Source organism: Arvicanthis niloticus, chromosome 18 (genome assembly GCF_011762505.2).
Source record: "Arvicanthis niloticus isolate mArvNil1 chromosome 18, mArvNil1.pat.X, whole genome shotgun sequence".
In the NCBI taxonomy this organism is placed as follows: domain Eukaryota; kingdom Metazoa; phylum Chordata; class Mammalia; order Rodentia; family Muridae; genus Arvicanthis; species Arvicanthis niloticus.
This window is the reverse complement of record NC_047675.1, coordinates 3,079,477-3,107,109: the sequence shown is the minus strand read 5'-3', so window position 1 is coordinate 3,107,109 and position 27,633 is coordinate 3,079,477. Positions and strand designations below refer to the sequence as shown.

Sequence of the window (27,633 nt, the reverse complement as noted above, 5' to 3'; positions counted from 1 at the left end):
TTTTTGATCCTTAATCTTCACTATCTGACCTTGGGCAAGTCTCTACCTCTCTAAGTTCTTATACACATTCATGGAGAGGATACTATTTCTGGAATTCGTTTTCTGACAGAAAAATAAAGCAGCTTAGTGGCCTTCTTTTCTCATCCTCACTTACAGGGCCTACAACTTTGCAGTTTCCCTGAGCGATCTGAACAGAGTGTTCTTGGAATTAGTCTATCAAGTACAGGTTAGAGGCAGGAGCTTTGACCTCCTAAGGCTAAAGAACTGGTTTCTAGATCAAGTCGGTATAATTCTGAGCTCTTTAACAGGAGACACATTGCTTAACCTCTTTGAACTCCATCTAGCTTTACAACAGGATTAGGTACTTGCACTAATTTTGAAATACAATGAATAAATACCTGCTATTAGCAACTTAAGAGCAGGTGGAGTCATCTTGGTTCCCAGCTTCATCTGTCTTGCAGGGAAGGTCATTGGGGCAGCTCGACTCACGGCAGTGGGTGTGGATGGCAGAGGCTGTTTACATCTCTATGAGCCACAAATCAGAGAGCAAGATACCTTCAAAGGCCCGCTCCCAGGGACCTACTCTGCCTGCTAGACTGCACCTTCTAAAGTTTCCAGAACCTTCCAGAACAACATCAGCAGGAGGGGATAAGGGACTGAAAATCAAAGTTGTGGAGGACCAGATTGTGCCACTTTGTGGGAAGCAATGAAGAGACCCTGTCTCAAACAAGATGGAAAGTGGGGACTAAAACCCTTAGCCCTCCACAGGTGTGCTGTGCCCATGCTCACATTCACAACCACATAGATGAGCATGAATACATATAATAATCAATGAATCAGCCTCAAAGATGGAATTCATTCTTAAAGTAAAGAAAGGCACTAAATAATGTCTTCATTTGGATTAAAGGTGACTTTTTCTTTCACTGCTATACAAGAAAATGATGCTTTGAAGATCAGCAGCCTTGTCCCATCCCACTTTTTCACCTCACAGAGAGTAGCAGTGTTGTAGGATCAGGAAAAAAGTTGTTCAGAGTGTGAAGCTCTGTAGGAGGGGCTAACTGGGGTGTCCAACCTTTGATGTTTTGGTGCAGTGTTAATGTGTGAACCTGTTGGCCTGTATTCAGGGCTATTGTGGGAGACATTCAGCCTGTGTGCTGCACGTTTGGACATTGTTTCAAAATGACAGCAACAACAACAGAACTTGAAAGCAGCTCCTCAGTCAGGTTCATGATACACTTGGCAGTTTCACACTGAGGATAAGCAATGAAAGGCACACATTCTGGATGGGAGCTCTGAAGTTCAGGGAATGATGAGCAGAGAGCACAACAAACACTTCGCTAGAACACATCCATCTAAACACGGTAGCTATGACAACAACGGTACTTATGGGGTATCAGAAACGCCAGGTGGCTCTGGTCCTAGCTCCGTGCCAGCACTGAGAGAACACCAGCCCCCTCCTGTGGGAGGAGGGGATTCTATTGCTTTTTGTGCGTTGCTTACAATGTAGACAGCGTCTTTGAAAGTAGCCCTGACTTAAAGTTGTTAGTTGGGGAAACTGAGGCTGAGCTAAGCTGTGTATAACATGGTTGAGGACTGTAAGATCTTATTCAGCTTAACCAGGGAGCCTGTAAAGTAAAAACAAATGTGTGCTCTTTGAACATGTTATAATAGCCACATGTCAGAGCTTTTGCATGGCTGAGGTGTTGTCCTGGGACATGGCCTTTAGCTTCCTCAGGGCTGGCTTCTAACTGTCCCTTAGGCCTCAACCCTAAGTCTTGACTCTGCAGAGGCTTTCCCTGGTCCTCTTGGCTTCCCTGGACCATGTCCTGGTCTAAACTGTTGTGTCTAAAGGTGAAATGTCTCCCACAGGCTCACATATTTGAACACTTGGTCCCTAACTGGTGATGTTATTTGGGAAGGTCATAGAACCTTTAATAGATGGAGCCCCAGTAGAGAGAGGAAGTGAGTCACCAGGTTTTACAGCCCAACCCCATTCCTGTTTATTCTCTGCTTCCTGACTGCAGACATCATGTGAGCCGCTTTCTTCTGCCCCTCTCAGCAGGCCTTCCTTGCGGTGGTGGACTATCCTCTCAGTCTGTGAGTGAGATAAACCCTTCTTTCCTTAAGTCACTGTTTATATTTCACAGCAATGAGAAGAATAATTCACACACAACTCATCACACCACGTCAAACTTTTTCAGCTCTCTAGAGGGAGGAGTCTCTTTTAGTATCTCTTATTTTCCAGTGTCTTCTACCCATGAAAGTATGGGCATTACAGTGGTACTCTGAGTTACTTACCTTTTTAGCTTAGATAGATAAAGCTTGAAATGTATAGCCAATGTATAGGCAACCGATGTTAACTGACCATCTGCTCCTTTCAGAGGGCCTGTCTCACTCCACCTGTTGGGAAGCTCTCCGCTTCCTGGGTGTTTGCTGAACTTCCTTCGACACAATCAATTCTTCCTATTCAATACTTTCAGAAAAGTCTCTACCTGTTATCTTTGGAAGTAAGCCCCATATATTCTTCAGTTGGTGACCCTGTTTTGACTTGTTACAGATTCTTTTTATCCTTTATTTCCTGTCTTTCCAGGTCATCTCAAGAGAGACAAACAAATGGAGTCTTCCCCACTGTCTTTTAAGGGTGACCCCAGCTGGATGGTTGATCTCCGCTGGGGAAAGCCCCCACCCTAAGATCACGTTGGGCTTTGGAACAGGATCCTGTTCAGTCAGTCCAGCCTCAGCCCAAGGGGACAGTACTATGATCTGATCCATATTTTCCCAGCTTTGCCAAGGGTTCATAAACTCCTGGTAGGAGGATAGATTTTGTGGTCACAGTCAGAGGCACCTTGGTGTTACGGAGTTAAAATCTCCCAAGGAGCCTGCTTTCTGTCCTGTGGACCTTCATAGAACCTGGGACACATGACAGGGCCCTTTCTGTAGGAGGGAGGCCCACCTGTATTCACTTGGGTACCTCATCAGACACTACAAGTAGCCTGCATCTGATAGAGGGAGCCAGGTGCTTAGGATGAAATTTAAAAATATAATATTAAGTAGGATAACTCAGATGTAGAGAGGCAAGTATCAGATGTTCTCTCTTCTATGTAGATCCTAGCTTCTAAGTTTCATATGTGTGTGTGAATGTGGGTGTGTGTGTAAAGGTTGGGAAAGTAGAGGCTCAAGAGGCTAGGGAGGGGGCTCCAAGGGAACAAGGAAGGGGATAAAAAGCTCATGTGGTATGAATGTGGATGGGGGATACTGGGATTAGAAAGGTACAGATGCAGATGGGGACCAAGGAGATGAGGAGAGCTGAGAGAAGAGGAATCAGTCAAAACTAAGCACAAAAAAAAAAAAAAAAAAAAAAAAAAAAAAAAAAAAAAGCCACAAGAGAACCAGTTACTGCATATGCCTATTAAAATATAAAGAAAATCAAAGTAAAGAAATCTCATTCCTAGGCTCTGGCCACTATCTTTTTCCTCTTGTCTCCTCCTACCTGCAGCCATTATGTCCCACTTCAAACAACATCTTGGGAGTCTTGGGGATAAGAATCCCTGTGTAATTGCTTGGAGCTGTAAATGACTTAAATTGGTTAGGATTTTAATTGCCACGAAATGACTTTATTACCTTCTAGTGATAAGAGGGTAGTAACCTCCTTCTCAGAGGAGAACAGGTCCCCACCCAGGGGTCACCCAGCGGTCAGGGCCCTCCTGAGGAGCCCTTGGAACAGCCTCATCTGGCAGAGATGACTACACTGGCACCTGTGTGGAATTCCCACTACTCTCAACCACCCAACCAACTTGGGGCCAAGGGAAGCCTCCACCAGTTTTTCTGCAAGTTCTGATTTCTCCTATATAGAATACTGGGGCTTGGTCTGACTTGTTTCTTCTACCTGTGTAGAAAATCACAATAGTGTAAGTCAGCGAGACAACTGGATATGGGGTAGAAAGATGACTAATTACAGAATAGCATTTAGCCATTCACCTAACATACCTAGCACTTTCTGTATACTGAACATGGTACTAGAAAGGAGAATAGATGCTGGGAGGCCACACATATGTAATAAATACATAGCCCACCACATATGCATTTATGTTACAAATTTTATACACAATTTATGTGTTTTCATTAATTACAAATCATATATATAATATTATATATATACATATATGTATATGTATATATATAATATCTTTATAATTTTATATACACAGTGGTTCCAAGCTTTGGCATTGGGCAGAAGTGGATTCTAAATAGACTTTTGCTGTGTGATGTTGCACAAGTCACATTGCTTCTTTGATATAGTGAGCCTGTGACAAAGTGCTTGGCACCGGGTAGGACTTCAGAATCAGGGCCATATCGTCAGAGAGAAGGTTCACAGTGCTGTGGGATCGAGAAAGAAGAACCATCATAAAAGATAAGGCAGAACTTATCTATGATTTCTATCTATAAACATAACTTTTTCCAAGCTAGAAAATCACATGTATATAGCAGCTATTAGACATTCTTTGATTGGACGATGCAAAAGATTTTCTAATTTCAGAGGAGAGGAGGAGGACAGTGAGGATGTTCTTTGGGTGGAGACTTGACACTGCAGTGTAAAGGAATACCCTCAAGGACGGGTAGGCATTCCTGGCTGAGGGATGAGTAGGGCAAAGGGCAGAGATAGGAATGTTCTTGATGCCATCCAGGGGCCTCAGTGATGACATGTCCCCAGTGCAGGGTGCTGAAGGGCATTCCTTGAAGAGGTGAGGACACAAAGGGCCTTTGGAAAGCTTTTCTACTAGTTCTTAGGGTCCAACTTAAGCCTATTACGATTTACTTTCCATATTGTCCCTGGCATCATTCTGGAGGTTGCACAAATAGCTTGGCTTTTCTTAGTCAGATCAATGGTTCTCACCCTCTGTGTTGCAACCCCTTTGGGGGTTGCATATCAAATATGCTGCATACCAGATAATTGCATTATGATTCATAACAGTAACAAAATCACAATTATGAAGTAGCAAAGACAATAATTTTATGGTTGTGGGTCATAACAACAGGAAGAACTATGTTAGAGGTCACAGCACCAGGAAGGTTGAGAACCACTGCTTTAGATGGACATGTAGATGTTGGAGCTTCATCTGGTGTCTCAGGATGGCATCTGTCTTCCCAGCATTCCTGGCTTCTTTTTGTGATCCCCAGGAGCCTGTTTTTGAGAACTGTCTTTTCCACACCAGCTTTTCACCTCCCTTCCTTCCTTTAACTAAGTGATTCCTGGGCCGATGGCTGAGGACCTGGTTTTGATTCCCAGAACTCATGCAAGCTGGACACCATAGTGTACACCTGTATCCCAGTGTTCTCTCAGCAAGATTGCAGACTAAGACAAGAGAATTTCTGGAAACCTGTGGGCTAGCTACTCCGGTAGGTATGTGCAGCTGTGAACAAGAGATCCTTTGTCAAACAAGGTTTAAGGCAAGGACTGACATGTGAGATTGTCCTCACTACTCCATATGCACATGGTAGCACATGCATATCTGTGTTCATACAGTAAACATGCACACACATATATCATGCATATACAAATATAAAAAATTAAAAACAGAGATAAATTAGTGACTCTTGTATTCTCTCTCTGGTCTTTCTGCTAAAGTCAGAGCCTGTTAGAATGGGTCTCAACCTATCTGTCAGGGTTCCTGATGCCTATTTGCTCTGAACCTCAGAGCTCTTAGAGAAGCTAGGCAAAGGAAGGGCCCCTTTTCAGTTGGAAGAAGAAACAGACCCATAATTTTGACCACTCACTTGAGAATTTTTGGTGGCCCAGAAATGAAGTTAAGAGCTCCTGGGATAGCATCTAGACAGCAGAGGAGTTGAAAAGGTATTTGGGAAAATGACCCCTCCCCAGACATGTTGTGTTCTTGCCATGTGCAGAAGCTCTGTTCTCATTGTCACAGTCTCCCACAGAGGCAAGGAAGTTATTAGGGGAGACATAGATGGAGGGACTATGTCATTTGTTGCCTGAGGTTCCATCGTTGGTAAGTTCAGAAGGGGTATAAGGCAATGAAGTAGCAAGTTGGTTTTTGGGGGAGGGGTGGGAGGAAGATGTGCTGCAGACTCAGTGTTTCCTGGGCTTCTTGCAGTTGAGCAACTCATGTCTCCTACGCTGTCAATCAAGATGGCTCAGAAGGTAAAGGCCCTTGCGGCAAAGCTTATGTCCGGAGTTCAATCCCCGGGAGGTCTGACACTACACTTAAACTGGGAATTAACAATCTAGAAGCTACCAGAATAAATTTCTTGCTAAGAATGAGGACAGTAAGTCCAGGGATAAAAAAAAATAATGAGAATTACACTTGCATAATGGATTTCTGGTCATGAAGTAGGCATCTGGACCATAGTTTTGAAACCTGAGGTGCACCTAGAAGTTTGTGGAAGTTAGGTTGTTAAAGGTGCGCTTTTAAAGGGGTGCTAGGACGCTGGCTCCTCTCTTGTCTTTCTCTGCTTCCTGGTGGCTATGAAGGAAAGGGGTTTTTGCCACACCCTTCATTGTGATACAGTGTGCTACCACAGGCCCAAAGCAACACGACCAGAGGACTATGATCTTCAACCCCTAAAACTTTTCCTCCTTATAGATGGTTTATCTCAGGCATTTTGTCACAGTGACATAACACAACAAACAACTCAATTATGAGCTACTTGCTTTTCGTGTTTCTCCGCTTGCCCCTAGCTATATCCTTTTATCCAGGTGGCAGTTACTGCCTCCATCTGAGAGACAAGAAAAACCAGACTCAGCAGGACATGTGGCCTGTCTAGAGCAGTGGTTCTCAACCTTCCTAATGCTGTGACCCTTTAATACAGTTCTTCATGTTGTGGTGACCAGGGAATTATTTTATTGCTACTTCATAACTGTAATTTTGCTACTGCTATAAATTATAATGCTAATATTTTTCGAGATAGAAGTTGGTCAAAGGGGTCACCATCCACAGGTTGAGGACTCCTGGCCTAGAGTCTCTCTGCAAAGAAACAAAGAAACAAAGAAACAAAGAGAAGAACAAAGTTTTTTTTTGTTTGTTTGTTTTTGTTTTGTTTGTTTGTTTTTTTCCATAAACTGAAGCAGTCTAGCTGGGCCCTGGGAACACAAAAAACTCTGCTGTTTTGCTCATCATAATATCAGTGAGGATGGACAACATCCTTTTTCAGCCCAACAAAATGATAGATACTAAATTCTCTTTTAAATTAAAAACATTTCTATTTCTCTCCCCATCTGAGATTTGTTTATATCAAAGTCATGAGTGTGCTAGACACTAGCCGAGTGCAAGGTCACCAACATCCATTTGCAGACAGAGGTCAGGATCACCTTTCAGCCAACCTGGGCAGAATCTGACCTGAGCAGCTCAGCATCTATTTTCAAGTGCACAATGCCAAGTGTTCAGTATGGACATCGTGAACAAGTACACGGATGGGTGCATGGATGTGCAGCCCTTCCCCATGCCTTGTATTTCCCAAGGCTCTCCTAAGTAAGGGAGAAAGGGATCCACAGAAATGGCTGCTTGGTTACAGATGAGGTCCAGAGGGGTGAGGGGAGAGCAGCTTATTCTGGACTTCATCCCCAGCTCTTAGTCAGCCAGGCCTCTGCACTAGAATGACTGGCTGGTGAGACGTGTGTGGTTCTTTGCTGTCATCCATGGCCAGGAAAGTCTTTAATGGCAAGCTCTGGGTAGCTTCCTGGGCTGTGGGCCATTGATGGATTGTGAAGTGATTTTCTCTGAGGTCCAGGGCTGCCTGCCATCACTGAGAGAGGAGAATGGCTTGCTTGGGAAGAGAGAAACCAGTTCTTATGTTGAAGTTGCACAGATGCTGCTCCACCTGGGGTGTGGGGGTGGGAGGATGAAGGTAGGGACACAAGGCTGCTGGGTGAGAAGCCCAGGCAGGGGCTGTAGGTCCCATAGGTGCCATGGGACAAGGGGAATCTGAGCAGGGAACCAGCTTGAAGTGAGCTGAGTCTGAGAGAGTGGGTAGCATTCTGTGGGAGGCACTGATGTGGGCAAAGCAGTAGGTGTCAGCACAGGACCCTGTCAGGAGAGACCAGAGGGAAACAATGAATCCTAACCTTTACTGAGGACTGTCCCTACTGCCTCCTAGGTGCCCCCATGACTCAGGTAGCTACCTCAAGTAACTGGGTAGTGGGATCAGCCAGCTTGTTCTGCCTTGCCTGAGACTTTCAGCCTCCTGTGTGGCCTAGCTGAGTGCAAGGTCACCAACATCCATTTGCAGACAGAGGTCAGAATCACTGTTCAGCTAACCTGGGCAGAATCTAACCTGTCCAGCTGAGCTTAATCCTCACAGCATGAATAGTAACTATGTGCTTAGGACATCACCTCACTCCTCAGAGCTCTGTTTCTTCAGTAGCAGATCATGAATAGAATATTCCAGATCTTAGTCATTGCAACCTTTCGCACTTACTGCCCTCTAAGGGGCAAGGTAACTCTTTTATGCCACACTGTGATGTAGGATTTCAGCTGAGATGTAAACCTGGGCAGTTGCTTTACAGCTGAATGCCCAACCCCTATGTTCTATGCTTTACCCCGTGACTCTGCTTTGTGAACTGTGAAGTTTTGTACAAGTGATAAAACCACTCCTTCCTGTCACTCAAAGGGAGACCCAGCCAGCCATTTGCTCCAGATCCTGTCTTCCTTCCTTGACCTTCCTACTTCTAGAAGGATTTTCATTGTGCTTGGTACTGTAGGCATTTCCCTCAGGACTTCCTCACATCAGGGCCTGGTTGAGATGCTCCCAGATCACTGTCCCTCCAGCCCCACTTAAGGACTGGGTCACTCACAGACATGTCCATGTTTGAGGGCAGGGCCAAGCTGGCCTCACCAGGCTGCTGTGGGGCGCTGAGGTTCCCACTCTTCTCCTGCTTCCTCCACTTGGCTCTCTGATTCTGGAACCAGATCTATGCAGGGAAAGAAAGTGATGTGTGTAAAGGAAATACAGTTCAACTAGTACTGACCCCTCTGGTATTTTTACACCGCAACTCAGAACATTGATATCTGCACAAAGAATGAGCACTTCACTATCTATAAAATTGTAACTGGGGGTTGGTTCTTTGCATGTGAAGTCTGGAGACTTCAGAGAAGAGACCTGGGTCATAATCTTTAGAGTGGAAATGGGGTGGGGGGTTTTCATGAGTGATAACTGAGAAGGCTTGGGTGGGGTCTATAGTGAACAGAGCTTAAAGAGTCTTAGGTCCTGTTAACAAATACCACATGGGAATGGTGTCAGACTCATCCAATTTCCAAAGTGAAAATTGTGATTTTTTTTTTTTTTAATGTGAATGCATTTGCATTTTCAAATGCTGTGCAGGCCAAATAAAACCCATCTGTGGGCTGTTCTCCATCAGCAGGCCACCAGTTTGCAACCTCTGTGGGCCACTTGGCATCTATAGGTTGAACATTGGCAGATGTCTGCATTCATGGGTGCCCTGATGGTGTCTGACATGTGGCCATTTGTACTTGGTGATTCTGGGGAGGCAGGTGTTGGATTCTAGACTTGGTGGCAGACGCAGGTGCTAAGCACTCAGCTGGAGCACAGTTCCAAATGGGGAGAATAGGGGAGCTGGCTTAGGCTGGGCTGGGCTTTAGCCAGAAGGAGGTTGAATAAAGAGCAACACATTGGGCTGGACCTCTGTTTTGGTTTTGAATGAGAACAAATGCACTGCATTTAAAAAAAGAATGATGTAGAAGACTTTGTGTTCAGAGAGTTATAGTGCCAACAGAGTTGCAGTTGAATATGACAGACCCTCTCATGCCAGCCTGGGACTTGTGAAACAGAATGTGTCTAAAAGCGTGCACCGGGTCTGCCCTGGAGACGACAAAAGGCTACTGTGTCTCCAAGCATGAACAGAAGGAGTGGATCCTCTGGGGTAAAAAGATTGTGGATGTTAGATTAGGCTGTTAGTGGTGAAACTCCGACTCTGACAGCAGATCCTCATTCAGTCTGTCTATTCTGCTTATACCCAGGAGACATGGATATATTTTGTACCTAGCTTGCCAACAGGACCCTGATAAGCTACACCTGTTATTCCAAATGTTTAAGTGGCCCTCAAGCTGAGAGTGATTTGCACAATTTTAAATCATTAAAGAAAGAAACCAAAAGGAGAACAATATTTTTTAAACACACCTGCAAATTGTACAAAACCCAGATTTCCACACTTGTAAATCAGTTTTGCTGAGAATATTAACATGCTCACCTCTTTGTGTCTTGGGTGTGGCTGCTTTCAGGCCTCTGTGACAGTGACTATGTGTAGTAAAACCCAAAGTGATAGTCTTAGTGAACATGTTGGTAGACCCTCAGCAACGGTTATGGCAGATAGTGTGAGTAACCTTTAGAAAGCATGAATAAGCTAGGAGATAGGGCGTGGAGACAGACGTGGCTGGAGAGCCTACCCGCTGCACTGCCGCACCAAAGAGAAGACACTCGTTATTAAATGAAGTCGCTCTCATTTCTTAGAAAGTAACATTTGGCTGTGATGACAACCCATGAGATAAAACCAGTGGTGTTTTCAGTTGGGGCAGCCCTGGAAGGCTGAGGGCCCAGCATGAGACTGGCTGGAAGGTAGATGCTGTACCTGTACTCGAGCTTCAGGAAGGTTAATCCTGGAAGCCAGCTGGGAGCGGACATGAATGTCAGGGTAATGGGTAAAGTGGAAGAGCTTCTCCAGCTCCTGTAGCTGCTCTGTGGTGAAGGTAGTGCGAACTCTCCGCTTGTTCTTTCTTTCTTCTGTAGGAGAAAGCATGCAAGTTGGGTCAGCGACCTTGATTACAGCCCTTTAGGGAGATGTTCATATTGCTTTGTTCTTTCTTCTACAGACCCACAGCCACTGCTGAGTCTTGGTTACTGACTCCTTGGAATTGGAACTTAGCAACATGGTTTTCTAGAACACCTTTTAGGCTGATCCTTTATTCCACAGTGAAGTCAAGTTAACCTTCTAGAAAATTCTGATTCTGTGCCTTTTTTTTTTTTTTTTTTTTTTTTTTTTTTTTTTTTGTAGTCAAATGCCTTTAAGAATTACTCTCTTGTCTACACCGGGAGATGGCAAACCATGGCCTGCAGATCAAACCCCGCCTACTGTATTTTTAAATAAAGTTTTAGTGAAACATAGCTCTACATGCTGCTTTGTTGTATTATCTCTTCCTGCTTTTGCATTATAATGGTGGCATTGAGTTGTTGCATCTGAGAGCACATGGCTATAAAGACTGAAATAATTACCATCTGGCCCTTTACAGAAAAAGTATGCCAACCTTGGCTTAAAAAGTATAGGCCGAGTATGGCAGCAGCAGAGCCCTGCCAATCTGTCTCCAATCCACCTGTCTAGCTGTACTTCTATTCAGGTCTGGCTCTGTCATTTGGGGCCTACCAAAAAAGGAAAATGTGAGATCCCTTGTTCAGAAAAGAGCCAAGAGCCCTTTCCTTAATTTTCTAGATTGTCACTGTCATGTAAGGGAGCTATCTATCTGTTCATGTATCTGTCTGTCTGTCTATCATGTTTAAGTATATATACATGTCTGTGTATGGTGTATGTATATGTGCCCATGTATACTAACACAGAGAAGATACAGGAGGACAGAGGGAGCCCTGTTCTATAATTTTCTGTAATAGTCCATTGAACAGGGTCTCCCACTGATCTTGGAGCTAAGTTGGCATTGAGAAATCTCCAAATGATCCTTCTGGCTCTGTCCCGGGGATCCAGCTGTGCGTGTAGTTACACACTGCTTGTATGTGCGCTTCTACATGTGTGCTGGGGATTTGGACTCAGGGCCTCATGCTTATGCAGCAAATGTTCTCACCTACTGAGCCATCTCAGCTCTCATGCTTGTCTTTTAAATTTGCTCTTTAATTTTGAGAGAGAGAGATTAAGTGAGGACACTCATTGAGTGTGTTAGTCTTCCCAGGGACCTGGGAGTTACCACAAAGCTTTGGAACAAAAATATTCAGTTAAGAGATTTGACCCCATCCTGTAACTTACCACCTGACCCTAAATATCCTGGAAGCCCTACCTTAGCCAACCCCTTTCCAAGGTATAAGTAGGTAGGGTACAGGACAGGGGAACAAGAGCCTATCTTAGGGCAGCAGGAGTGTGAAGGATGGTAAGTGGAGACACCATGATCTGCTATCCTGGGATTTGCTTAATGTCTCACTGAACTCCTAAAACACAAATTCTCACCTAAAATTGCTAGTTTAAGAGAGTGACTCTTTGTATTCAGTTCTGCTTGTTGGCGTTTCCTCTGAGCACAGCTCTCTATGAGACCATATTGGGTCCTAACACTGGCACAGCTCTCTATGGGACCATGGTGGGTGCTTGCATTGGCACCGACAATTCTGCCCCCATCACCCTGCCAACCTACTTGCCTAGCCTCATTGAAGTTGCTCAACTGTCCAACTTTGTAGCATCTCGATAGCTATTTTCCTTTTTGGGACATACATTCAGCCTCAAAAAACGATTCAAATACTTTATCTTGGGCCTTTGTTTGACTTTGGGTACATAGGGTCTAAGGAGAGGCATCAATTGATGGGCCTCAAAATAGGAAAGGTTCATAGTAAATATTTTGTCTATAAAATATGATAGGAATAATATTTTTTAGTGACAATTAAAAAGTTAGAAATCCCTAAAAACTTTGTAATAGTTAATACCTTCTGTCTATACTCCATGTAGAAACTGTTCTTTTAGATGATAGAGCAAGCCAGTGATAATATCTAAGCAAATGTTTGAAAAGATGAGCAATTAGAAAGGGTTTGTACGTAGAAAAACAAAGTGGTACAATTAGCTATGATTCATTATTCTCATGATGAGGGACATATACCAAAGGAGAAAACAGACACAGCTGTGTCTGTGTGGCAGACAGACAAGTAGTTGTTGAGGCTGGACAGGTGGCTCGGTGGCTAAGGCCAATTATGTTCTATCAGAGGGCCAGAGTTTGGATTCTGGCACTTATATTGGGAATCTCACAAATGCATATAGCTCCAGCTCCAGAAGTTCTAACTCATCTGACTCATCTCTGGTCTCCATGGGCACACACATCTACACACACACACACACACACACACACACACACACGCACAAAAACACCAATTTACAAATTCACTTGTTCCTCTCAGGGAGATCTTTCAGAATGGGAGACTTGACCAACATTGTCCATAGCTCCTCATGGAGCCAAGCAACAGTGGAGGTTGGTGGAATGACCAAACTGTGTGGTTTGTTTTCTGATCAGGGCTTCTCTGAATATGGAGCTGTAGTAGTCTTAATTAGAACAATCACAGGAGTGTAGAAGAAGTACAAACTCAGCCCAGGCTGTCTTCATTTTCATGCTATGATGCAGAGTGTAGTGCCTTCTGTCCAAGGAAGGCTTAGACTCATACTTGGAGTATGCAAACACGCTGGGGAGGCAGCCCATATTTATCTGCAGCCTTATCTTTCTGGAGAGTGAGCCCCTCGAAAGTAGGGTGGATCTTAGACTAACCGAGTAACCATACCTGGAGAGAGCTTCATCAGTATTAGCTCCAGATGCATAACTTGGTTTGAAACCCACTTGACAGAGAAGACATCTTTTTTTAAAACTATGCCTGAAATTTTTGTAGAACATCTGTTGTCATGTGTCAGGCAGATGACTGACGAAAGCTGATGTGGCCTAAAAGGTGATGTGGAATCTGAATTCTAAAGAGGAACTGGAGTAGGTGCTCCATGCAAACTGATGGCAGTTTAATAACTGAAAAGACCAACTAACTTCCCTTTTCTTTTTTGGCAGCTGCAGTGTGCAGAGGGGGGTGGTGCTTGCCAGCAATCCTGCTCTCAGTGAATGGTGGAAACCACATCACGAGACCCAAGCTCGTTCTGAGCTTACCTTCACCGCTTGGGCACATTTAATTCATCCTCTGCTTGCTCTCACAGTCTGTGGAGTGAGGCAGGAGAGGTGTTGAATGCCAGATGACTAATGATAAATCTACGTTGACCTGTGATTCTCTCTTGGGGTGCTTACCTGGGACCCTTTGCAGAGGAGGAAAAGGCCACAGAGAGGCAGGCAATTTTCTTTCTCAGGATCAACTATATTGTCTCCTCTGTTGTAGGAATGAGATCGCGTATTCTCACCCTTCACCAGTGTCTCCGACTTTATTGTTAATTCGCTTTTAAAATCTCCTCAAAATGTTTTTACTCCTCTTTGCTGATTTTCAATTTTTTGAGAATGTGGACAATGGGGGCTAAAGTGTTATCTCCCAATAGCTTTTGTGCCTCCTCTTACTGCATTTATTTATTTATTGTGTGGTATATGTGTGTGTGCTTGTGCATGTGTGTGTGTCTTTGTGTGTGTGTGTGCATTTGCTTGTGTGAGGATGTAGAGGTCAGAGGACAATTTGGAGGAGAGTGGGTCTCCCAAAGATGAAACTCAGGTCATTAGGCTTGACAGCAAGTGCCTTTAATCACCGGCCTATCTTGTTAGCCACTGTGTGCTACCTCTGGTAGGAGTCTCCCTTCTGCTACTGTCTTCCTCCCTTCCAAGTCTACTCTACTTTTATGTAATAATAATAACAATAAAGATGATCATAAAGTTAATAAATTTATCATTTTGGGACAAGTTCTCATGTTGTCCAGACTGGCTTCAAACCCACTACATAAAGCAAGGAAGGCTTTAATCTTCCGACTTTTCTGCCTCCATTTGTCCTGGGATTAGAAGTGTGCACTATGATACCCAGGTTATGCAGTGCTTGGAACTGAGCTTGGGCTATCATTCATGCATGCTAGGCAAGCACTCTACTCAGACACCGCTGGAGCCCCCCAGTTTTATTTTAAAACATATTATTCTTTGTTTAGAACTGGTAGTGTGTTTAGTAATAATTGCTTCTTTCCCTGGAGAGATGTTAAGAAAGAATTCCATCCAACTTCAGCTAAGTGAACCAGTGAGTTTGTTGCGGTCACTCATAGAGCATAGGTGATTCTTAATGCAGATGAGTCACTGGGAAATTGTACCCTTGAAAATGGATGGTTGGTCTTGCACCCACATCACAAAGAATGTATTCCTCTATTACACTTGCATCCTGTACCACCATGTGTAAATAGGAGGGCATTAGAATCTTAGGTGACAGTGATACTCCTCCTAAAAGAGGAGGGACAGTCACAGCCTCCTAATCACCACAGACACATCTGTCAGTATGTTTTACTTATTTGTTGCTATGACTGTGAAACAAGGTATTCTTAGATCACCACAACAGCTCTGCTTCATGATGGTACTGGCCATGTCACACCCAGAGGAAATGACTTTACTACATCATGAGCCAAAGCCAATGGGAACTGACGTGAGATCAAAGAGCAGGGTCACCATTGCCAGGAGTGTGATGGATGGCCCTGTGCCCAGCTTCTAACAAGCACCATGGGTGTGTACGTGGGTAAGGGACCGTAATTAGCTAGGCTCAACAGGGTTGTATATGTTCATTCATTCATTCCCTTACTCACTAATTTGTTTACTCATTCATTCAGTCAGTGTGGAACTGACAAAAAAATTCTATAAAACGTCATTAAAAACACAGGAGAAGATTCTAGACTGTCAGGGCAGTATGAGTTGAGAGTCTTCTGGGGATCTGGAATTGTAGAGTAGAGGCCACTGAAGTCAGTGTGAGATGCAAGACTAGAATACAGGAAACAAAACAATGCAGAGATAGAAATAGAACATAGGCTACAACAGAAACAAGCAACGCTTTCATTTTCCTTGGAATGAAACTTAGATGAACAAGTGCTTATACTTAAGGCAATTCCTTGTTATCTTGTTTTCTGGTTTTTCGAGACAGGGTTTCTCTGTGTGGCCCTGGCTGTCCTGGAACTCACTCTGTAGACCTGGCTGGCCTCAAACTCAGAAATCCACCTGCCTCTGCCTCCCAAGTGCTGGGATTAAAGGCGTGCGCCACCACTGCCCGGCTAAGGCAATTCCTTGATAAAATGTTGGCTTCAAGTTTTTTGTGGGATGCTATTATTAAGGGAGATCTGGCTTTTCCCACTCACAGCAGGACTTCCTCAGCATCATGTGGAGGCTGGAGGAAGAAGGGGAAGTATCTAGATCCTGTTCTGTTCAATATCTACCTGCTGACACCATGAAAAGGGACTGACTAGGTATAGAGTGGCTAGAAGCATATTGTATGTCATTGGCTTTGAACTACATATGCCTGGATGGATATTTGTTTCTGAGAGATGATAATGGTGATGGTGATGGAATTAAAGCCCAATTACTCTAGTGATCTCTCTAAGAAGACAGATAGTACCTAAAATTTACATTCATGGGGAGATGGAGACTGAGTTCCAAATGGACCAGCCTACTTGGCTTAAGATACCAAGGTCCTTCTCCCAAGACAGGATGTGGGTTCTTGGGGGTATCAGTAGTCAGTGCTGATTATTTTCTTTTTATAACACGATTTTATTTTATTTTTTTGTTCTTAAGTTTACTGTGATTTTTTTCTTATAAAGTTGGGTTTTTTTTTTTAAACAAATGATATATTTTGATCATATTCTTTCCCCTTCTAATGCCGTTTTTAAAAAATACTTTCTTTCTTGGGAATAACCTCAAACCAGAGAGACATAACTGGTATTGAAAGAAATCTGGAGCCAAGGTCACTCCCAACGACAGGGCTCCCAAACAAGGTCAAGTCCAGTTGGAGGATAGACTTGAACTCTGGAGTCAGGGAAACAAGTTTAGACCTGAGGTTGGACATCATGCAGAGAGGTCATGTCCTTAGAACTATGTTGTCCCAAACAGCAACATTAGCTCAGAGTGGCTGCTGAAATTAATCAAAATAGAAAATTCAGCTCCTTAGCCATATATCCACAACAGGACAGTCAAGTGTGGTGAGGGGATGCTATGTTGAACTGTGTGGTTATAGCATACAGCCATCACTGTAGAATGTTCTGTTGGACAGTATTCCTCACTGGGCTGCCTGATGAATTCTTGAAGGAATCATATTCTGGGCCAAACTTTGTTTTTCTCCATTACAATATCATTTAATTGTCACTAATCTATAGGAAAGAAAGTATGAGATAGATGGGGTGTCAACTGTGATTTGGCCTGAGCAGTATAAATGTGGCTATATTCGCCTCTGCGCCTGGGAAGGAGGAAGATGTCAGTGGTGGAAATTGTGTTGAGATTCTCTATTGGGACTGGGTTTTCTTGGAGTTAACCTCACCAGAGGGCAGGGAGGGAGAGACAAGTGAAGCATCCAATGGGACAGTTTAGAAAGGATGAAGGTCAATGCTTTAACTTTCCAACCATATGCTGGTAGAGGTTGCTAGAGGCCAGGAAGGTTTGATACCAGGTGACAAATCATAATGGGTCATGAGATACAGAAGCAGGTACTAGAGAAAGAGCAATATAAAAACATATTATAGATGAGAAGAAGCTGGAACATGATACAGCCTATGCACCTTTGAAACCTCAGGGATTTTGTTCATCAAGGCATTAAAAATCTGAGCCCACTGGGGAAGTTGGACCAGGCCCAAGATGAGGGCCTCGTAGCAAGGCCTAGGGTGTTCTGCATCTCTGCTTAAAGGGGACTAGGCCTCATCAGGCTCCATTTTCTCAAGCAGGATGGGTCACTAGGTATAGAGTAAAACAATTTCCGGGTTCCTGGTCTAGGCCTGGCATCTCCTTCCCAGGTTCTTGGCAAAGAAGTCAGGAAGCCCAAGGCTCCATGTCAGCCCATCGGGCCCATTTTCTGAGATGACAAGAACACCTTGGGGACAGAGAGAGGTGGCTGAAGGCAGCAGGGACTGCCAGCTCTTCCAGATTGCTCTTCTGGCCACTGTTTATTCTGGGAGTTGTGAATCATACATGAGTGAGTCTTCAAAGTGAATAGTCAGCAGAACTTAATTAAGACTGAGAGCTCTTTAGCACATCGATCATAAGAAATACACAATTTATGCAGGTGATTAGGCCACCTAATTACAAACCGATGTTTCTCTGCACTGGACTCCCTTCCCCTGATTGCTCTGTCTCTGTGGTCTGTTAATTGGCCCTGGCTGTGCACCTCAGCAGCTAAAGGCTGAGGTGGGGGTCGAGTGGGGGTGAGGAGGTCAGGTCTTTGCCACTGGGGGAAGCCTCTGGGAATAGATCTGTTCTTGTCTTTGAAGGCAATGGGTTCATCAAGAAAGGGACCTTGGACGAATTTGCAGCCCCCTGTAGGCTGGAAATACCTGACACATGAAGGTAGAGTACAGTCAGGTACTGTATGTACTGGTATGTACTGGCCTCTTCTCTTGAATCAGTCAAGGACTTTCTATAGCTCTGAGTGTTCCCCCAGACTAGATCAGCTCTTTAACCTGGTAATGAAGGCTCTTCCCATCTGACCTTGCTAGCAACGGCTCCTCTCCCCATTCCTTAGTCACAGGATTGCAGCCATTCCTGACCACATCTGGATCCCCTGCAACTGTACATAGCCTTTCATCTTCCAGATGCTCTTTATTGCTCCCTGTGTCTGTAAGACTTTGTCCTCCTTTGTCTAACAACACCCCACCCATGCCTCAAAGCACAAACCCAGCAAATGTTTTCTTCCCTCCCAGGTCTGCTGTGAATCTCCCAGGCACAACACAAGAGATCTGAAGAGAAATGATTGCTAAGTTTCAGTTTGCAGCAAGCAAACTTTATATTCAAAATTCTGTCTCAGTGTCTGTCACCTATCAAGGGAATGACAGCCATCACAGCTGGATGGCTAGGTGGAAGTGCTGTAGTTACATTTTTAATCTATGTTTCTATTTTCTGCAATACACACTTTTTTTAAAAAAAATTTTTGGTTAAGTAGATAACAGAAAAGAAGAGGAGTGTGGAAGGGATGAAAAGAAAGAACACAGCAGGAGGCAATGGGAAAGGACCCTGAAGAAGCCAGCCAGAACTGGGTTTGCTGATGGCTTCCAGTAGTGACAGGTGTGGTGACTCCTTTTAGGCAGTATGCAGCTGGGCATCTTCCATGAGTGATCTCCCTTTCATGACACTTTATAAGTAGAACTTCAGCAGACAGATTCACACACAGATACAGAACAAACACCATACGCATACCACATACATACATATATACATACATACATACATCATACAACACACATACATATAGGTGTGAACACATATATATCACATAATATGCACACATGTGTGTACTCTATATATGTACCATATGTCTACCACAGACACACACCTCATATACACATGCAAACATATACATATATACACATACCTCACATATACTCATCAGACACACATATCATATACACCACACCCATCATGCACACCATACCACATACACCTCACTACACACCCAACACACATTACATACACATAATACATACATACACACATCAATACACATATTTGCACACCATACATATACATTCATGTAAACCACACACACATACACACACACCAAACCACACATATAATACACACCTCACCAGATATTTAACACACATACACACATGCACATAACATATACACATACACAACACCACACATATAATACACATACCCACCATACCACATATTTAACACACATACACACCTGCAAATAACACATACTCACCATACCACACATACAACACACATACACACATGCATATATACACATATACAAATAGACACACATATTCTCTCATGGTTTTCATGTCCATTTTTCCTTTTCTGTTAAGGGCAGTTGACCCCTACTTAAATGTGTGGGGTACCTTACCCAAAGTAGATTTGTTCTTCCACCTCAGTAGAGGCCTAAGTTCTCCAAACATGACTTTAAAAAATGCTGATGTACATACTTAAAGGCCATATGGGGTTGGTTTGGTATGGTGGTTTGAGTAGGAATGACCCCTATAGACTCATGTGTTTGAATGCTTGGCCATAGGAGGGGTGCTATTAAGAGGTGTGGCCTTGTTGGAATAGGTGTGTTCTTTGTTGGGAGAAGTGTATCATCACAGTGTGTGTGGGCTTTGAGATCTTCTATGCTTAAGCTATGCCGGGTGTGGCACAGTCTCCCCCTGGCTACCTGCAGATCAAGATGTAGAGCTCTCAGCTCCTCCAGCACCATGTCTCTCTGGACACTGCCATGATGCTGCCATGGTGATAATGGACTGAACCCCTGAAGCTGTAAGCCAGTCCCAATAAAATGTTTTCCTTTATAAGAGTTGTCTTGGTTATGGTGTCTCTTCATAGCAATAAAACCCTAACTAATAAGACACTTGGCTTTCAGTCTGCTTTGCTCTTTTGTCTCCTGTGGCCTTCTTTGGTGATACTTAGATGGCAATCACACTGAATTCTGTGGTTCCTTGCAAGAAACATACTTTCTTGTGTTCCCGTGAGTGCTGAGTGCAGCCTGCTCTCCTCTCCCTACTTAGCACCATCTCAATGCCAGCTCTTCTCTCATGCCCTCCTTATGGAGAATTCATCATTCCCCTCTGGGAGTTCTGATGTCTTTTGCCAAGCTCTTTTTTTCTGCTATACCATGATGAGCAACTGTCATGACGTTCAAGGTCTGGTGAGATGAAAGAAACATCGTAAGTTTCAGGGACCCAGTGACAGATAAGTTCCATGTGCTGTTCAACAAACAGCAATGCGTCTTTTCCTTGCTGAGAAGTTGTGAGAAGTTGTGTGTGTGTGTGTGTGTGTGTGTGTGTATCTATTTCAAATGCTGCTACCACACAAACCTTGTGCCTGTTCCAGCTTCTACTTGTAATGGTTCAGTGGTGCAGGGAACAATACAAGCTAAGAAGCCAGGACCTGTGTCCCAGAAAGTGACTTAGAACTTGCATTTATGCTATGAAGGAATCCATTTTTAGTTACCCTTCCTACCAATAACAGAGGAATAATGTTTCTTTCTAGTAAAATCCAGCCTGATTGTATAGTGACCAGGTTAGAGATACCCAGAGTCACATGGCTCTCCAAACAGAGAGAGGAGCTGTTTTTGTCCAATAAATGGCTAACAACTTCCCCCTTTCCAGGAATATTTGGATAAAATCTCTATAGAAATATGCCGTTGAAAAGAAATGTGAAACTTTTGCACACGGAGAATACACGGGACCTGTGAATACTAAAAAAACAAAAAAACAAAAAACAACAACAACAACAAAAAACAAAACAAAACAAAACAAACAAACAAACAAAAAAAACCCTTAAGATAAGAGGTCATCACTTTAGTGTGGAAGGGTGTAGTGGAGACAGATCAGTAAGAAAAGGATTGCACTCCATCCAAACATACACTTCCATGAGCCTCTGGCCTTGCCTGACAAGTTTGAGGTGGCTATCTTATCAAAGCTTGGCCAGGTCGTCTCTACTTTGGGGCTTTTAGATTTGGTACTTTAGAGAACTTTGGGGGCAGTCAGTGTAGGAGGATGCTACTCTAGACTCTGTTGAAAGTTACTTGGGATGTGAGGGGTGTTAGTTTGCAATGAGAAAGAGCCAAAAGGCAGATAAGCAGCTAGAGGGACTTGGTAACATTAGGGTTGGGCTTCCAACATCAACCAAACTGACTTTGGATCTTGGCCTTCCCATGGCTCAATGTGGAAGAATTTTTAATATTTTTCAAGGCTACACACACCCATCTCAACTGACACGTTTTTTGTTTTTGTTTTTTGTTAATTGTAATCAAAGAATTCTCATTGATATTGGCCATGTTTGTTTTCCAGCATTAAATTCCAAAATGCTTCCTCATTCCTCTTGGAATATAAAACAACAATATGCCACCCTTATTGGCTTAGCAGACCCACTAAAGGTTGGCTTGCTTCCAGCTCTTAGGCTTAGTTGATCTACCAGCAGCTCCCAGGAGCCTCTTTTCCCTTCTCAGTCTAGAGATTGCAAATCAACCATCACCTCCCCCCATAGGCCTTCTTTTGGGGTGGGGGCTGGGAGAGGGGCTTCTGGTACAGTTTGCATCCAGACTTTTCCCAAAGTCTCACTTGCTAGAAGCTTGGATCCCCAGCCCATGGTGTTGTGAAGTTCTAAAACTTTAGGAAGTGGTATTCAGTTCACTGGAGCTGTGCCCTTGAATGGCTGGAGGAGGCTCCTGTTCTTCCTCTCTCTCTTACTTTTGCTTCCTGGCTATGAGGAACATGGTTTTCTCCACCACACACCCCTGCTGTGATGTGGATGCTATCATAGGCCTAGCCAGACCAATGTGGCCTAGATTGTAGCTGAAGCCCAGGAAATGGTGAACTAAAATACTCCTCTTCCTTTCCAAGTAGTTTGTGACTGTGGTATTGGTGATGTAGAGGTGGGATCCATGGAGTCAAGTGGAGGAGACAGAACCATGTGCCCTTTGAGGAAGTACTAGCATCCAACTCCATTTTTGTTCTTCTTTGAATATGTTAGTTCATGCTTTGAACAGTTGGTCCCTAGTTTTCCAGGTTACTAAAGTTGTGGTAACTTTTAGAGGTGAAGCCTAGCAAGAGGAGGAAGTATATCACTGGGATTTGATACCTTTGAAAATTATACAGGGTTCCAGATTTCTCTTCCTTCTCTGCTTTCTACCGTGAGGTGAAAAATCACCTCACTTAACACTCCCAATATCATGGTGTTATGCCCAAGAGCATGGGGACATGTGACCATGAGTTAGATCCTCTCAAAGTGTGTGCTCAAGTAAATCTTCCTGTACGTAGTTTATATCAGGCATTCTGTCATAGTGGAGTAAACTCACACATATAGAATCTTCCTGGCCTCCTGTTCCCTGTCTGCACTCATGGGAATCCCTGGGTCCACTTGTCAATCAACCAAAGTTAATAATCATAAAGCAATGAGGGACACTGTGGTCCCTGGTCATAGGCTCTATCTTCAGATGTCTAGGGAAGAATAGCTGTCTTTGATTCCAGGAAATGCAGAAGGGAATAAGAAGGCTAATATTAAAGGAACAGAGATGGGAGGAGAGATGAAAAGGAAGGGAAGAGAAAAGAAAAAGGAAGGAGAGTAAAATAAAGGAGCCTGAAGTGAGAGACTCATGATAGGTGGGATATTGTGCCCAAAGATATGTCCAAGCTCAAACTCTTTTTAACTCTATATAAGACTTTATTTGAATAAACCACTCACTAGGAGGAGAAGACACATACTAGGCTGTTTTTGTCCAATAAATGACTAACAAATTAGCCTCCCTAGAGGCTAGGCACTCCACCCAGGCCTACTCCACTGAGGGGTCTCTTCTGTGCTCTCCTTTCCCTACTTGGGTTAGAGTTCCAGAGGTTCACCAGTTGGATATGTAGCCATGACCTCCTCTTGCTCAGGCTCCGAGCCTCCAGTATTGAGAGAGCCTTCTTCCTGACTGGTGCTCCCTTGACTTTGGAAGCTCCTAGGTTTTAAGGGGTAGCTCCTCCCAGTGAAGAATGAATGTATGGTTGGTCCCAACATCCCTTCACTTAGGGAGACAAGCTTAGATGTTTCTCCAGATTTGAGATCTGAGAGGGTCCAAACCATTTATCATGAGGGTCCCCATGAGAATGAGAAGATAGAAAATGAGTCTTACTTATTCTCATTAGGAAATTCAAAGTGGGCAGTGTCTCTCGCTTGGCCTAGAAGCCTGAATAGCAGGACTGGTTTTGACTCTTCATGAACTTTAGATTTGACCACCCCCTTCACCTCTCTGAGCCCCAGTTTCCTCAGAGAATTCCCTGTACCTCTTGGTCCATTAGGACTTCTTGGAGTACAGCTTTGTGGTCTTGCTTTTGCTAGTGTCACCATCTTGGACATGGACCTTAAATGCTAGTTAATCCAAGCTCTATATATGATGGTGGTAGAGTGTAGGGGCTGTAGCTATAAAAACCTGACATGAAAAATTAAGAGTTGAAAAATTCATCTGTCTCATAGTTCCAGTGGTTTGTAGTTCACCGTCGCAGGGAGGCATGGTGGAGCAGCCCAGGGTATGTCACATTGGGGGATGGCTCTTACATCGTTCTAGACAAAGCACAGAGTGAGGGAGGAGCTTGGAGCCAGGAACCCACTCCTAGTGACATACTTCTGGTCAGGCCTTATCTCTTAAAGGTCCTATAGTTTCTCAAAATAGTGTCATCAGCTTGGGAGCATTCAAAACACGAGCCTGTTGGGGAGATTTCAGATTCAAATCATCACCTGAAGTCATATCCACCATGTAAAGTGACATGTGAGGTCTACACATGTAAAGTGAGACAGTGAGGAATGTGTGCCTTTGCTGTTCTTCTTAGGTGCTTCCCTACTTGGAAGGACAGAGGAGGGACAGAACGCAAGGAGCTTAAGGGCACTGGCCAGCAACAACACATCCTGAGTTGCATTTGGGGCTCCTCAAGTGGCAGGGAGGGGCAAGGGTGATTGACAGGGTTGGTTGGCCTCCTCATTCCCTTTTCCCTTCCCACATGGCCTTGTGGTTAAGTGTTCTCTAGAGAGGCAGTCTCTGCTATGAAAAGTGACCATCATGGATTCTTCTAGGGTTTCCCACCAGCTAATTTATTGTTGAGTCAGTCAGGGCATGTCATAGCTGCAACAACTTTATGGAGACCTATCTCTGCTCTTTCACATTTCCTTTGAGGAAATTGAGGCCCAGATGGGTGGTTGGCTTTAGTTCCCCTATGCATTGCTGCCGTGTCTGGGTTTAGAGGTCAGTTTTCTTGAGTCCCTCCCCTACGTATCTAGCATGTCCCACAAACTTCCACAGCTTACCTTTGTACTGGCTGCCATATTGGCATCCTGTCTGCACTAGTGTTTGCCTAGGCTTTCCTCATCTTTACTTTTTGATTTGTTCAAATACACACACTTGAAAAGAAATCCTTCTATCCTGACCAATACTGGTTAACTGGCACCTTTTGACATCACAGGAGGCTAGGATGGTAGTAACCACAGAACTATTGACAAAGTAGCTTTGTACCTGAGATCCCTTAAAGTCATACACTGCCAAAGAACCCGACCCCAAGAGTTGGGAAAACTGAATTCTATAAGAAGGGTCATATGGATTTAAACTGTGGCTAGAAATATTCCCCATGCGTGGCTTTAAGGCCTCTGGGGATAAATGCTAGTGCTGAGAGCTCATGCAGTGTTTAAACGTATTTTCTCTCCTCTTTTGGGTTTTCCTTCTCTGAAGTGGGGCTCATGAATATGACCATAAACTAGAACAGGGCATCAAAGTGCAGTGGGAGCTACGGAGCACCCACTGATGCTGTGGTTGTTGTTTTGGCCAGCACTTTCTGGTGTCTGTTCTGGCTTTACCAGGAGCATACACACGGAACCTGCTAAAACCCTCAGTAGAGGGGTGGAAAGAACAGTCTCTTCTTATCTATCAGGATCAGCAGCAGTCCATTCTCTCATTGTGATGGGGAGGTTGGTATTCATTTATACAGCTGTAGCAGGAGAGACCTAGGTTAAAGACCCTAGTAGTGAACTGGCTTCTGTGAATCCTCAATTGATTGGAAGATACCAGGGAACTTCTGAAAGCTGAGCCCAAGGCCCTTTTCTATCAGGGAACCAGCTAGCTCCCCTGCTGCTGCTGCTAACATCCCTCCTGGGTCTTCTTTTTGCCTGTAGCTGAGCACAGACCTTGTAAGGAACCTCTGTGGGAGACTTGCTGGCAGCAGGGCTGTGTGTGGAGAGGCCATGCTGTCAAGGACTCCCCTGAGCTACCTGCCCAGCATTTTCTTAGATGAAAGTGTGGAAAGGGGAAAGACCTAGGTCTGGTGTGAGATACTCCAGGCTTACAGACTCCTGACCAAATGGTCTTTGAGATTTTATAAGCATCAACATCACCCTTCAAACAAACCTTCCCCCCTCCCCCCCATTTCCTGAGCTGTTTCATAGAGTGAAGCTGAGAACGGAGAGGACAGGGACTTTCCTAAAGTCAGACAGCAGGTGAAGGCAGGACAGAGACCTTCTGCTCCTCAGCTGCCACAGCTAGGGTATCCACCACCCTGCGTGGATGATGGCTTGAAAGAGAGCCTGACAACTTCTTGTTCACCTATTTAGTTGCATGCCCTCGGGTGACTACAGACTTAGGTTTGGGCACTCTGTGAGGACAGACCCTGACAAAGCTTCAGCTACTAGAAGCCATGCAGGCTGAGCTCAGCTCAAGGAGAGAATGTGCTAGAAGCAAGGGTTTGGGGTTCCAGGCCCTGAGTTCAGATTGTGACTTTCAGCTTTATAACTTGGTAACACTGTCCATCTCTTTCCTTCTCAGTTCAGTTATCATAATCTCTGCCCAAATGAAAGGAAAGTGCCCACCACCTCATTAGTGCAGGATGTGACTGACGATTCCCAGTCATGGCCTGGTCACAAGAATAAGGTCTGGGGCCCCTGCATGTCACAATGGCTTGAGACTATGTGCTTCTGTACTCTGAATACTGCAGACTGAAAGGCTTAAAAAGCAATTGGTTTAGAACCTACTATCCCTTTGGATGTCACAGCCCCCTATTTTATTGACAGAGATCACTTGAGTCCCCCACCCTTCCCCCAAGACAACAGAACAAAAGAAAATGACCAGAAATCACTTACCTTGGGGCTGATCCTGTAGGGACCTCTCCAGCTTGGAACCTGGGGTAGTTGTCTGCCTGGAGTCCTCTCCACCAATGCATTGTGGTCTGGGCAAGTTTCTTCTTTCTGTGGGTCTCTTCAGGATCGCCTCAATGGAAAAGGATAAACTCAGCTTCTCTGGGACCTCACAGTATCCTGGACTCTTCTTCATGTCCCTGTTGATCGTAGGGCCGGCCATGGCCTGACCCTGCTGCTAGGAGGAACACTCTGTGTGTGCCCAGGGCAATGCCAGCAGAGGGTGGTATATTTTCTTCCCGGAGCTTCTGGGGACCCAGAAGGAACAAAGAGGTGGTGACTGAGGATCCTGATGCTGGGTGGTTCAGGCACAATTCCTTGGACACAGGGACTTCCATGGACCTCTAACACCTCCAAGACTAGGAGGTGGCTTCCAGCAGAAGCGCTGGTAGGTGTTTGTCCTGTATCCACAGGTGTATAGCTGTCACCAAATGGAGGTTCAATTTTCCAGACAGGGTCTTCTTGAAGGTGGAGGCTTTCACAGTCCCCAGCCTAGGCAAGGATCCTGGAGCTCACTGCTCAATGGTACCAGAAAACAAAGAGAAAACAGGCAGAGTTGATGGGATGAGGTCACTACCTAGAGATTTGGAGGCAGCGTCCACCTTTGTCCTCTCTCTGACTTGTATTCCTTTCTTGCTGGTTTCAGGCAGTCCCTGGGAGGCTAGGGTGCCACCTATGGGCCTTAGGTGGCCAAGTGAGCCCTGAGCCTCTTTGTGGCTGGAAGGGTCTTCTCAGAGACCCTTCTTGACTTCCTCAATTCAGTTTCCAGTCTCAAGAGTGAGACTTTCAGGGCTCCTATACATCTGCAGATCTTCAGGGAGAGGTTAAGGGCGATCGATGTTGGGTCCCTGCCAGGTCTGTGCTTGCTTTTACCTCAAGCCTGTGGTCTGACTTCTCGAGTGCTCTCTGGGCTGGTGTTTGCTTTATTTTGTTCTTGTCTCCCTGACTTCCAGTCATACACTAAATTCTTTAGCCACTTGTTTCTCCTTCTTCTGGGGTTCTTTCTACTTTTTTCTTGCTTGATCACTCTTTACCTGTCTCTGAGACAGCCCCAAAGACTCCCTGTCCGGTAAACTCTGGGCTTGAAGCTGACAATCACTGCTATCTTGCCAGG

General features: G+C 44.5%; 1 protein-coding gene and 1 long non-coding RNA gene across 4 annotated transcripts in view; one reads left to right on the top strand and one right to left on the bottom strand.

Moving 5' to 3' along the window:
* Positions 1-16,452, top strand: part of LOC143434912 (uncharacterized) — a 21,085-nt gene extending 4,633 nt beyond the window's left edge. Inside the window, exon 3 of one of the 2 annotated variants that reach the window (XR_013104768.1) lies at positions 10,842-16,452. This is a non-coding gene — a long non-coding RNA (uncharacterized LOC143434912). Of the gene's footprint in view, positions 1-461; positions 6,960-10,841 lie in introns of those variants that run through there. The other variant, XR_013104767.1, reaches the window with a different exon arrangement.
* Positions 7,064-27,633, bottom strand: Isx (intestine specific homeobox). Of its 2 annotated transcripts, none has more exons than XM_034522962.2 (4): positions 26,466-27,633; positions 10,601-10,752; positions 8,810-8,926; positions 7,064-8,042 (listed from the first exon to the last, which is right to left on the bottom strand). In XM_034522962.2, the coding sequence occupies exons 1-4, from the start codon at positions 26,680-26,682 to the stop codon at positions 7,806-7,808; spliced, it is 723 nt and encodes a 240-aa protein (XP_034378853.1). In that variant the 5' UTR covers positions 26,683-27,633; the 3' UTR covers positions 7,064-7,805. The 2 variants fall into 2 exon arrangements, with proteins under 2 accessions (XP_034378853.1, XP_034378852.1); XM_034522961.2 differs by having other exon boundaries at positions 7,747-8,042; positions 8,851-8,926.

Bases quoted from the DNA above. Each gene is read 5' to 3' on its own strand.
- Isx (XM_034522961.2), bottom strand. From the start codon at position 26,682: ATGGCCGGCCCTACGATCAACAGGGACATGAAGAAGAGTCCAGGATAC. The intron at 8,927-10,600 runs GTACAGCATCTA...TTCCCTGCATAG, and splicing joins TTCCTGAAGCTCGAGTACAG to ATCTGGTTCCAGAATCAGAG. The intron at 8,043-8,850 runs GTGAGGCCAGCT...CTCTCCTGACAG, and splicing joins CAGCGCCCCACAGCAGCCTG to GGTCCTGTGCTGACACCTAC.